The sequence below is a fragment of the Lipotes vexillifer genome, unplaced genomic scaffold, assembly GCF_000442215.2.
Source record: "Lipotes vexillifer unplaced genomic scaffold, Lipotes_vexillifer_v1.1 scaffold1533, whole genome shotgun sequence".
NCBI classification, from domain to species: Eukaryota; Metazoa; Chordata; class Mammalia; order Artiodactyla; family Lipotidae; genus Lipotes; species Lipotes vexillifer.
The window spans coordinates 241,354-255,046 of NW_006778886.1; the positions used below are offsets into that span (position 1 = coordinate 241,354).

The 13,693-nt window shown below is 36.6% G+C and overlaps 1 protein-coding gene across 4 annotated transcripts in view; it reads right to left on the minus strand.

Annotated features, from left to right (window-relative positions):
• Positions 1-13,693, minus strand: part of MAP3K7 (mitogen-activated protein kinase kinase kinase 7) — a 70,671-nt gene that overhangs the window by 28,345 nt on the left and 28,633 nt on the right. For 2 of the 4 annotated variants that reach the window (XM_007452029.1, XM_007452027.1), the window contains exons 7-12: positions 13,465-13,593; positions 10,723-10,853; positions 9,043-9,124; positions 6,248-6,378; positions 5,454-5,583; positions 2,784-2,864 (exon numbers count right to left, since the gene is read on the minus strand). In XM_007452029.1, the coding sequence (XP_007452091.1) occupies positions 2,784-2,864; positions 5,454-5,583; positions 6,248-6,378; positions 9,043-9,124; positions 10,723-10,853; positions 13,465-13,593 (684 nt within the window). The remainder of the gene's footprint in view (positions 1-2,783; positions 2,865-5,453; positions 5,584-6,247; positions 6,379-9,042; positions 9,125-10,722; positions 10,854-13,464; positions 13,594-13,693) is intronic. The other 2 variants (XM_007452030.1, XM_007452028.1) reach the window with 1 other exon arrangement.

Consider the following 13,693-nt stretch of genomic DNA (forward strand, 5'->3'; position numbering starts at 1 on the left):
GTAGGGAAACCAACCTTGAGGAAAAAAATTCTAGAAGGTATTAAAAAATTGGGGGAACTAAATTTCATCCTCCTTTACAATTAAAATGGCCATGTAAGACATTTGAGATATTCCCAAAGCATGGGTTATATCTTTATGTTTAATTTAAAAATATAACCTAAGAACAAATTAATGTTTAGCTTTTATGTCCAATTGTTTCAATTCCAGTGCTTGCATCCTTTTATTAAAGGAAGTGAAACTGATTAGGTTAATGTTTGAATATCTGGGAAAAAACCCAACAAGAATATTTAATAAAATGTATTACCGAATGATATTTCCATTTGAACAGCATTGTTACTTGGCAATTAAGAGCAGAATTAAGCTTTTCTGACTCCATAAGTATCCAATGTCATAAAAAAGCGTCTCCTGGCTGAAGAGCTCACTTAAATTTAATACGAACCCTAATGAAGTGCAAGGCAGAATTATTCTAACTTCTCTGACTCAAACAAAACAAGAGAACATGGATGTAATTTGGCATCAGATCTAGGATGGGATCCTGGCTGTGTGACTCTGGGAAAACCATTCAACATCATCAGATCTAAGATTTTCATCTGTAAAATGGCTATAATTTTATCTGATAACCTAGTTATAAGACTTACGAAGGTTAATTAAGATGATGTGCTTTAAACTACTTTACAGGCCACACAGCACATCTAACCAGGGTTTCTCAACTTTGGCACTGCTGACACTTCCGGCTGGATAATTCTTAGCTGTGGGAAGCTACCTGGGACATTGCAGAGCGTGTAGCAGCATCCCTGGCTTCTGTCCACCATATGCCAGTAGCACCTATTAGTTCTGACAATCAAAAATGTTTCCAGATGTTGCCAAATGTCCCCTGGGGAGAAAATGCACCCTGGAGGAGAACCACTGAGACTATTATTCTTTCTCCTCTTCTCTCTCCCTCGTTATCTTGTACACCATTGGCTATTTCACCCACTATGTGTGGGTGTATCTGTTCTTAATGCTTACCCATAAGACCGGATTAAGATTATTGTGCCATCTGCCTAAATTTTCCTGATTCCCTCAAATGTTTAAGATAATCACAGCTCAGCAGTATGTATGTTTAAATATTGCCACTTCTTCAGTCAGAATATTATTCCCTTAAACTTGGGACCTTTCAGTGTAGAGGTAAAATGATCCGAAGTACTTTGCTAATTTTGAAAGCAGCTCATGACTCAATAAATAAAATTACTATTTGAAGAAAGGGTTAACGGTATTCTCTGAATGGCAACAGTGAAAATGTTGTAAAGTAAACCACTTTGATAACTAGAATAAAAGTTAATTACTCTAGAAATAAAACGGTTTTGTATAGACAAAATGGCCTGTAAGAATTGTATAACTTATATTTTACACACTATCTGTTATATACAAATTTTACATGTATCATAGTTCCTAGCTGCTGGAGCTCAATAATGGTTTGTTCATTTATATAATAGGCACATATTTACTAAACACTATGTGTGAGGCACTGAGCCAGATACTGTTGGTGCCATCAATAATTAATCACAAAGGCATGGTCTCTATCCTCATGTTTCAGTTTACTGGAGGAGAAAAGAACTACTAGGCATTCAGATATAATCCAATACTATGCTAAAAGCACAATCACAGGCAAAGGACAGTGTGCTGGAGCATTCACCTAACTACGCCCATGATTATGTGGGGAAAACTATATTTCCCTGTCAAAATTTCAGGGGAAGAGGTGGAGGAAAACCTAAAGCAGAAGGGTAAATAAATGATGATTATGATAACATATATTAACCAATACTGAAGGTCACATATGCCATTTAAGTTTCTATTGAAAATGGTGATTTAGATGCATCTGTGAAATGATCACCATAAGAAATAAAAGCAATTTGCCAATATGAGACATGGAGGTACCATGTGTGAGTTGGGTATAAAAACACGTAATGTGCAAGAAGATTCTCCTGATAATACACAGGAATCAGAACTGACCATAATTCTTTGGCAGGATGCCAAACAAAACAGCAAATCTCATTTAGTTTTATTTCATTTCTGTTTTCTAGGTTAAGGCAAAACGGTATTTAGCAACTCTTTTCTCAACTTCATATTTCACTTGTTCCCAACAGAAAGAGGCTGGGATAGAATGCCTAGAGAGAGCCCCAAAGTAGTAACGAAGGAAGGAAAGGAGCAAAGGACAACAAATATTTTTAAAGGATTGTTTCCTCTTTCTGCTGGGTGCAAAAAAGGTCTGGGGGGCTTCCCTGGTGGTGCAGTGGTTGGGAGTCCGCCTGCCGATGCAGGGGACGTGGGTTCGTGCCCCGGTCTGGGAAGATCCCACGTGCCACGGAGCGGCTGGGCCCGTGAGCCATGGCCGCTGGGCCTGCGTGTCCGGAGCCTGTGCTCCGCAGCGGGAGAGGCCACAACAGTGAGAGGCCCGCGTACTGCAAAAAAAAAAAAAAAAAAAAAAAAGCTCTGGGTTCAGCTCTTCGGCTCACTTAAAAGATGAGAGGAACTTGGCAGAATTCTGGACTGGTATTCTCCCTTCCGTGAAAACGTTCACTTTACCTTCTATTTTATCCTCAGTTTTGGAGATGTGAGGTTTCCTGCCAAGCCCACTTCAGTGTAGATAAACGTATACAGTTTTTAATCTGTCTCCCTAATGACTGCATGCAAGGTATCTATTTTCATGTTCTATCAAATTGGAGCAAGAAGCATTTTTTAAGTACCAGGGATCATTATTCCAGTTCCACAGCTATTAGACCGACTCAGGTGGTCTATGATACCTGATATGACGATCTCAGGGACATCCAGAATGTTGCCAAATGAAGCAGTTTTACGGTGGCCCCGTTTAGGCTTGGAAAAGGCTGCAAAAACACATATATACAGTATACATGCAAACAACTACAAATAGTAATAGAAAACGATGAACAAAAACAGAATACTTTTCAAATAGTTATGTTAATCACACTTCATGCAGAATGGCATGCAGAACTATCTAACTTTTCATCCATGCTTAGAAAAGGCGTGATTAAGGAGCAAACAACTACCAATACAAGATGTTTCACATACTGGCTTTAATTAGCAGGAAAAAAAAAATAGGGCCGAGACAAACAAAGCGGCAGGGTAATGAGAAAGCTAGATTTCAAACATGTTCATAGAAATAATCTACCTAAGTGAAACCACTGAAGTGCAAAGAGGGGGTCTAGGATGAAACTGGGAAGGAAAAGAGGAGTTAAAAAGAGATAAGCTGCCATATTTATTTTAAATGAACAAACAGGAATATATGTCCAATTAGGTGTTTCTTGAAGTGTGCTATAAAGTAAAATTCAGTGATTAAATGATAATTACTGAATCAAAGTATGAAATGTTTATGCTTTTATAATTGTAAATATTTAAACATACTTCTGGTAAACTGAATATTTATTGTAGTTTCCAAAGTTTAGGGTGTATTCCTGCTAAACTTGAAAAGTATTGAAAGGCTGGAAAATATGAACCTTTCAAAGTAAGACAGTTCACCAACGGATGTTCAACCATCTGTTTTACATTAAGGCAGAGAAAGGATAGGGTAATTCAAATGTGTGGTTATCTTTAATCTAGTGAAATAACACTTCTGTAAAGAATACTTATAAACCAGTACCTGACTAAAAAATTGATACGAGCAGATATAAAATTACTGTTATTACATTACAGAGCATTTCCTGTTTTAGGGTAGCAAACACTATTTGGCAGGTCTAACTTGAATGATATTCCTGAAATGAAAAAGGCTGCCGAAGTGTAAGCATGTGTTCCTGTGTACACTGTTCATTGGACACTACACTGCGACACCCCGACTCCACACAGAAACGCTTGTGACTCATGGAGGCCAGGAAAGCTCGACAGTGGCTGGTGACCTCCAGTCAACTTGATCGTTTCTAAAGACCCATCTGTGTGGCAGAGACTCCTGGTCACCAGCGCAACAGAAACCCAACTTTACTAAGGACAGCAATGCTCCTAGATAAAAGATTGCAGATCCTTCCTTCCCATGGAGCCACAGGGCTCTTCCTTCCCATCTGAGCCTATCACTATGGCCAATGACATCTATGTGGGAGTTGTTAGCCGGGACTTCTGGGAAAGCTCCTTAAAAAAGTCTGGGCATGAGCCCTTCCCCTAATTCTTGCTTCTTGATGCCAGGACTGTGGATGTGATGATTGGAACTGTAATAGCCATTATGGAGTACAAAGTAACCTTCAGGATGAAAGCCACACAATAGGGATTATGACACAGAGAGACAGAAGAAACCCAGTTACCTAATGATCATGGAGCCTACCTCCAGATTTGTGTGTGAAAAATAAAGCTTATATGTTAAAGACACTGTTATTTTGGATATTCTGTAATATCTAACTGATTCTAATGCTAACTGATAAAATAAGTGATTAGTTGAAGACAAGTATAGTTAGGATGGTCCTCTGGACAACTTCTTTCTGAAAAGAGCTTCACACAAAATGAAAATATTCTATTTAGAAAAAAACCATAAAGACCTAAAAAAAAGAGTACAAAAACAAAAAACCAAACAAACAAAACCCAAAAACCTGGTTAGCTAAGTTAAAAAAAAAGTAGGCTAATACACTTGGAAATATACTTGTATACACATATGCAGTTAAAAGACTAGAGGTAAATACACAAAAATGTTGTTTATCTCTGAGTGGGACAATTATGGAAGACTGGCATTTTTATTTGTTTATATTTCCACATTTTCCACAATAGAAATGTATTTGTAATCAGTTCCTCTCCACCCCTGGGGGAATCAGAAAGAAAACAACTTAACCCAGCATTACTAAATGAACCTGGTTAGAAAAGGTTAGAAGTTCACTCAGGTAACAAAACATGTAATTATTTTTGTGCTGACCAGTCTTTCTGACAAAATGGAATATAAATGCTAGCTTTTTCAAGATCAAATAAAATTACTGTGATCTTTTATTTTACAATTAAAAGAATTAATCATAAACTTAGCTACTTTTTGCCACTGAAAGTAGGAGCAGCAGCAGATAGTAAGGCCAAATTATATTTAGATCTGGAGTACATTTTCCTGCTAATTTCAAAACAAAACATTTGCTATTACTTGAGTTCAGCGCAAAATTCTAGTAGAATCACTCAAAATCCTCCACAACATCCTGGTTTTGGCAAAATTTCAATTTCTCACTTAGATTTTCAGCTCGTGTTTGAGCAGAATTACATTTGATAAAATCTGTAATTAGGAAGGTATATTTTATAATCCAAATAATTTTACAAATCATGCTTTCCTTATTTGGAATTTGAGACACTTTTTGCTAGAAGCATAGGAAGTATATTGTAAACTAACTTCCTACTTTAAAAAAAATTTAGGACACGCACAAAAAAAACCACTGACATTCCCACTACTGAAGCAATTGAAACTACCATTTTCACTCCTCTTTAGACTTTTATTTTCATTTTACCTGTGGTTGCAGCAATTCTGGCTTCTATTTCAGACATGTCAGCACTCATCCTCTTGCCTTCAGAGGTTGGGGGCAAGCTTTCCACACTGCTCCCACGAGAAGCTCCCAAGCTCAAACGTCCAGATTCGCTCTGTTAAAAATACAGGTCAATTTGAATCACTAAAGCTCTTTATATTTAAAAATCCTGGACAGCCTAGAAGGAGGAATATACCAACTGGGATTCTTAGGGGTTCTGTTCCGAAAGAAATAGAAAGTTTTCAGGGACAGGGAGCTGTAAGGCTGAGGGAGAACAAGCTGCAGATACTGGCCTTTAGGATACGCTGGTCACTAGAGCTGGGAGTTACATGCCCCAAATATTGGTTAACCTAAATGCATCGGACAAGATGAATAAAATCACTCCTTAAAATGTTTTAAAACCAGTAATAGCAAAAATATAATAAATCTGGATAATATGAAATGAGAGATCTAGAACAATTCCTTTAACTGGGGAAGGAATACGCATTTTACATTTGTAACCATCCACCGTTCAAGTTAGGGATCACTGTTAAGGCGGGAGTTGCACAGGTGGCAAAGGCAGCAATCATCAGAAGAGGAAATGATTTGACTGGCAGTGAATTCTAGGAGAAAATCATTACACATCTCTACTCTTAAGCTTGCCTGTCTGTTTCAGGAACAAGATTCAGGACTTATATAGAGGAAGAGGACAAACAATTAACTTGTTAGTATAATGCTCATGACTACTGGTTAGGTTACCAAAAGATTTTACTTTTTGTTACTTTAGTAACAAAACAAACCTGTTGTTTTGCCTGGTTTTTCAACAATTTTGATTCTAAGCGTTTAATAGTATCATTTGTGGCCGGAACTTGCTCCATATTAGTGTCACTTTTATTACTGGTATTTGTAGAAGTGATGTCCATGAATGAGCCTAGGAAAGCAGAAACATTTATGACTACAGGTTGGGAATAATACAAAATGCTTCATTCAATAAGATGCAACTTAAATTCTTTTCTAAACTAGCAAGACATAAATAGAAATAAAATTGAAGACTTTTCAAGCTAATGAAGATACCCAAACAAACCCATTTTAAATGAAATTTAAGGATAGCACAAAAAGGGAACCAAAACGCCTAGTCTTCAAATAGTCAAGGATGACTTTAAGATTCTTAGCCTGAGCTAGTAGAATGGAGTGGCTATTAATCAAGATGGGGAAGACCACGGGAGGAATGACTTTGAAGTGAGCTCAGTTAGGAAATGGTAATTTTGAGTTCCTAGTAAATATCAAGCAAGTAGTTGGATATATGAGTGTGGAGTTCAGGTCTGAGATGGAGCAAAACATTGGCAAATACATGGTATACAAAGCCATGACACTGGATGAGATTACCAAGGAATGAATTTAGATAGATAAGTAAAGAGCCAAATAACTGAGCCCTGAGCACTCTCACGTTTATAGGTTGGGAAGATGAGGAGTAAACAGCATAGGAAAACATGAGAACAAGTGACCAGAGATGTAAGATGAAACCCAGGCTGGTATGGTATCCTAGAGATCAACTCAAAGCGCTGAAAGAAGTAGAGTAATGAACTGTGTCAAAGGCTGCTGAGAATCAAAAAAGATGAGAACTGAAACATCATTCATTTAGATTTTAGTAATGTGAAAATAACTGGTGACCTTGACAAGAGCAAGTCTGGAGTAGTGGTATAATAAAAGACTGAATGGAGTGGGCACAAGAGAGAATGGAAAGAGAGAAGCTAGAGAAATACAAATACAGACTACAGCAGTCCCTCTCTTATCCTGGGGGGATACATTCCAAGATCCCCAGTTGATGCCTGCAAACTTGGATAGTACTGAACCCTCATATACTGTGTTTTCTCTTACACATATATAACTATGATGAAGTTTAATTTATAAATTAGGCACAGTAAGAGATTAACAACAGTAGCTAACAATAAAATAGAACAATTATATCATAATAAAAGTTACACGAATGTGGTCTCTCAAATTGTACTACCTTATTGTACAAATTTAATACCTTTTCCATCTAACTAAGCACTTATCCTGCACTGTGGCTGTAACTTCTGCAGTTTGAGGTATAACAGCAAAACTAGCACAAATTTCTTTTTCCTTTGTCACAATTTCACAGATAGAAGTTCTTACTGCTGATCTTGGCAACCTCAGCATATGATTTTTATTTTTCTTTCCTTATTAAAGTTGAGAACTTTCACCTTTTCACTTAGAGGAGGCACTTTATGGCTTCTCTTTGACATACCTGAGTCACTACTCTTGTGCTTTGGGGCCATTATTAAATAAAATAAGGGTCCCTTGAACACAAGCACTGTGATACCTCGACAGTTGATATGACAACCAAGAGAGCAGGATACACTGAACAAAGGGATGATTCACGTCCCAGGCGGGATGGAGCGAAATTTCATCATGCTACTCAAGATGGCTGCAACTTAAAACTTATGAATTATTTAGTTCTGGAATTTTCCATTTCTGGACCACAGATGACCAGGGGTAACTGAAATCACAGAAAGTGAAACCGTGGACAAGAGGGGACTACTGTATATATGCTCTGGGAATGATCCCAGCAGAAAGGCTAAAACTGATGATGCAAGAGACAGGGAAGAATTGCTAGGAAGAGCAGATGGGATCTGCCGCACAAAGGAGACAGGCTTGCCTTTGGCTAGAAGCACGGATAGTTCAGCCACAGAATAGAAGAGAGTGCAGAGTAGAGGGGCAGATACAGGCAGTGGGGAGAGTAGGCTGGGGGAGCTTTTTTTAAAAAACATTTATTTATTTATTTGGCTGTGTCGGGTCTTAGTTGTGGCATGGGGGATCTTTTGGTGCTGCACTCGGGCTTATCTGTAGTTGTGGCACACAGGCTCAGGAGCTGTGGCACGTGGGCTCTCTAGGTGTGGCTCTTGGGCTCTGGAGCGCGCAGGCTTAGTTGCCCCACGGCATGTGGGATCTTAGTTCCCCGAACGAACCCACATTCCCTGCATTGGAAGGTGGATTCTTAACCACTAGACCACCAGGGAAGTCCCTCTACTATCTTTTTTGATGACCACAAACTATGGAGCTGAGGAACTCCTGAACTAAAACACAGCTTCTTAAATAACAGTCTCTGTAGATTGTTCTACAAAGACCAAAAAATAGGGTGTTCACGATAAAGGAAATACGTTGTTTTATGTATATATGTATGTACGTGTGTATATATATATACATATGACATATATATGTTTATATATATGATATATATTTACAATATATATATATTTACAATAATTTCTGATACTATTTGATCTAGCAGTATCTAAGAACTATTTTTCAAATAAAGAATGACATTCACAGCAATATAATATCCAATCTTTTTATATATAACTGTGTAAGAATTTCAAGACTTGGAAACAGGTCTTCAGCAACTCTTTAATCTGGGTACCTGCATGAAGAATGGTGCACCTGGAAATTCAAATTGAAGTCAATCTGCAATTAAAATGCAAATGAGGACATCATTCATTGTTTCTTGATTATAATTTCATGGGAATAGAGACACAAAAATTTAGGTTATTACTGTTCTACTCTATCCATTTACCTGTACTGGTGGCAGAGTTGCTCTGTCCTTCATCTGAATACTGACACGGGTATTGTAACGGCTCATCTGCTCCTGGAAAGTACTATATATATAAAAAGTAAACAACAATTTAAACTTTCTTTAATACAAATTAAATCTTGTGAAAACTAACTTAAAAGGTACATTTTAATTACTTCCTTTTTGAGATTAGAATGTAGCAAAAATTGCTACTTTATTTTCACTAAGGGATACACTGAATTTGTAAATACCTAAGGTTTTGATTTTACAAAGACAATAATGTGCTACTCTTCTGAATTTCAACTATTATCAATGCCATGTATCTACCTACATATCTATTTACACAGTCTAGATAGTCTTAAAGAAAACTGCCAATATTTCTCTAGAGGAACATATGAAATACAGTAGTATTATTCCTCATAATTAAATGAAACATATTTATGTTCTCACAGCAGTGATGTAAACCTCCAAATTGTTGAAATGACTTAGTCTGACAACTGAAACGGTATGCCATAATTTGTTAGAACCTATATTTTAAATATCAAGGATAGATTATGAATGTCCCTCTATGAACTAGAGATAAAATACTGGATATATTTGTCGGGTGAAAATTAGAATTTCGGGGAAAAAAGGATGGTTTTCTTCTCAAATTAGACAAAGCACATAAAAGCACAGTTAAAACGTGAACAATTTATGTAACCCGAAGTTTTAAGGTATCTGAGCTGTCTTCTTATGAACGTATCTTCAGGTCCTAGGATTCTATATATAGCTAGTCCCCAAATATGCAGTTAAGCTTTAATCAGATTAGTTCAAGCTGGTTTGCCTACGTTATTTTCAATAGAATGAAAAAACTAAATTTTGGGCCATTTAGGAAATTACTTAATCTATATTTAAAGAGATTGAAAGATTCTTCTACTTAGCAAATTGTTCTGAAATTAGGCATTTTCATAAGTACATAAACTTTTTAAAGTCAAGGTACCACTTGATAGATTTGTTAGTGCACCAAAAACCAGAGGCCTAAAATTATTCAAATAATTCTAAGTGTTTGATTTATAGATTAGAAATTCTAATAATCATTTAAAACGATCCTTCTAAATTCCAAAATTCTAGAGCCTAGAAGAAAGTTTTACTTTTTAATGGCAAATGAAAAGCTGAAAATATGCAATGAAAAACCAAAAGGTAGAAATTACTTAGATAAATGTGTCTGGGAATGCAACCTCTCTACTGCACTACATAAATGACTGCTTGATAAAGATCTCTACTAAAGAAAATTTAAAACTTAGCAAGTATTAGAGCCATAAAATACCTAAGTCCTGTAAAGGCTTTAGAGATCACCTAATTCAACTTCTCTCACATTACAGATAAGGCAACAGGCCCAGAAACAAACATATCTGTCCATTAAGTTGAGCAGAAGGAAAAAGCACGTCCAGAAACCTAGTCTTGCCATCTTTTAATTATAAAGAACTAGGTTTTTTTTTTTTCAAAAGAATGTTTCCTCCTCTGATTATAAGAATGTTTCCTCCTCTGATTATATGAGTAAAGAACACCCATTCTAACATGGAAAATACAGATAAGTATGAAGCAAAAAAAGAACAATACTGTCCCTTTACTTTAAAACTCCATTATAAGTCAGTATATATAAAATTCCCTTAAACCCAAAGCCCCTCAAAAGAAGGATTATACCCGCATCAAGTGAGTCATTATTTTCACAATTTCCTCCATTGAAGGGCGCTGAGAAGGATCTTTAGACCAACAACGAGTCATCAGGCTCTCAATGGGCTTAGGTAAATTTTTGATCAGTGGTGGTCGAGTACCTACAATTGAAAATTAGAGGAGGGGAGAAAAGAATGTATTTACTCAAAGAATGGTGTAAGTTTTTTTAAAATATGCATTTCTGGAGTGTTATTTATTTTACAGATCTTGTAATTTAAGATTTTTTTAGGAGGACTAAAAGTACCTTTTATTTTGTCCTTTGGATTAACATTATATTTTCATAAAACAGAAGCTACACCTTTTGAGAAGCCAAATTAAAATTTTTATATACATTATGACTGAAAGTTAATAATATTTCATTTGCTATAAACACTCTTTTAACAAATAATAATGGCTTAATGTGTATTTTATTAAGAATAAAATGGTGGCTTGAGGTAATCTTATTTGAACTATATTTTCAGATTTATCGTAACAATTTCAAATGTGTTTGACAAATCATCTTCCATATGTCAAAAGTCATCAACTATGGTGTTATACTCACTGACCTTCAAATGGTTCTTTTGTGGGAGAGAGGTCTTAGGGTTGCTGTGAATCAATCATTTCACAAGCTGAAAACTGCCAACTTTTGTGTAATTAACAAGACTGTAATATCATTAGTAAGGTCCCTAACTTAAAGAAGGCCTCAAGTATAATGAAATCTTTGTAAATTTATCAATTAATAAGTTAGTTCTTTTATTCCTTACTTCATGGACATTCAATTATTTACTGACAACTGACAGAAAAAGAAAACAAACTGTCCTGCTCAATGCTCTAGCATTCTCTACAATGACAAGAAAGGTAGTGCAATGAAAGGTAGCATAGGAAACTGGTAAACACATTTGAGATTACTCAGATTACTGCTTCACATGTCTATGAATGATCAAAATAGTGAGGCATATATTTATTTCTATCACGTGTGGAACAGTGTGTTAAAAATGCCATTAATCAGAATAATTATAATCAAGTGATAGAAATTAAACAACAGAGAGTAATGTTAAAAGTTAGAAGAAGGTTAAGCAATTTCCCTTCATGAAAAGTTTATTTTCCCAAAGCAGCTGGGAAGTAACTTGAAGTAACTTGATTAATAAGGATATATTCTAATATCATGAGCAGTCAGTAACTACAGGTATAAAAGGAATAGGAGGGATGAAAGGACACTGTGTCCATAAATCAATATAACTTAAAACTATGGGCATTTGAGCCAGAAAGATCCGGATTTAAATCCCAGCAACACCACTTCCTAATCTTGTGACCTCAGTCAAGTTATTTAACTGCTCTAGGTCTCAGTTCCCTAATGTGTAAAATTGTAAAGTGAGGCAATAATAGTACTTGCCTCATAAGAATGAATGAGAAGATAAAAAGAAAGACTCTGTGAAGCGCTTTGTGTTTTGCCTTTATGAATAGCTTAAGTAACAACACTTATTACAGTAAGTCCCCTACATATGAAACTTCAACTTGCGAACTTTCAAAGATATGAACATGCGTTCCATCAACGTCAGGTGTGAGTGAAATTGCAGCTTGCCCTCTGTCTCCTATTGCTGACGATCCCTCAGCTCTACCATCTCCCACCTCCTCTCCCTCCTCCAGTCAGTAACTCTTCTTGCCTATTCACTTGATGCCAGCCTCCGTATGCCAGCTGTTGTACTGTACTACTGTACTTTTCAAGATACTGTACTATAAGGTTTAAAATGTTTTCTTTACTTTTTGTGTTTTTTATGTATTATTTGTGTGAAAAGTGTTATAAACCTATTATAGTACAGTACTACATAGCTGACTGTGTTAGTTGGGTACCTAGGATAACTTTGTTGGACTTATGAACAAATTGGACTTAACAAGGCGCTCTCAGAATGTAACTCGTTTGTATGTAGGGGACTTACTGTATTATGCTTTGCTTTCTCTCCTCAATGAGAAACTTGCTTCCTAAGGAGAAAAAGGCAATAGCTCCCTAATTATCTGAACCGTGTGAGAGATTTTAATTTAATCTTTAAATTTTATTTTTTCCAAGAGAGTCCAGTCCAGTGCTTCTCTGTCCCCTCTAGAGAGCCAACCGAGGTAGTTGGCTCTGGCTGTCTACTGATGGTCTTTCCCTAATGAGCACAGCCAGCAAACCTCAGCTTTGTGAAAAGCCAGGACTGCTCCCAGCCCTTGCCCGTTTTTAGAGTAGGGGGGAGGGCTGGAGACTGGTAATAAGAAATTGTATATTTTAGTATTAGGGATAAATGGTCTTCTTTGGGGGAGAAACAATTTCCAAATAGGAATACAATATATAAAATATGCTGAAGAAAAAATTTGCACAAACCATTATGAACAGCCCACATGATACGGAAAGCTGGGCCACCAATTTCATCAAAGGGTTTCCGACGTGTTATCACTTCCCAGAGGATAATACCCCAGCTGAAGACATCACATTTTTCACTGTAATTGCTACCTAGAAAAAAAAGGTAGTAAATTTTCAAGACTTTTTCCCACATCAGCCAGCAAACCTCAGCTTTGTGAAAAGCCAGGACTGCTCCCAGCCCTTGCCCGTTTTTAGAGTAGGGGGGAGGGCTGGAGACTGGTAATAAGAAATTGTATATTTTAGTATTAGGGATAAATGGTCTTCTTTGGGGGAGAAACAATTTCCAAATAGGAATACAATATATAAAATATGCTGAAGAAAAAATTTGCACAAACCATTATGAACAGCCCACATGATACGGAAAGCTGGGCCACCAATTTCATCAAAGGGTTTCCGACGTGTTATCACTTCCCAGAGGATAATACCCCAGCTGAAGACATCACATTTTTCACTGTAATTGCTACCTAGAAAAAAAAGGTAGTAAATTTTCAAGACTTTTTCCCACATGACTAACAGAAGCAACTGTGTTCATAAATTTTAAGAATGAGCAACATGTACAAAGAC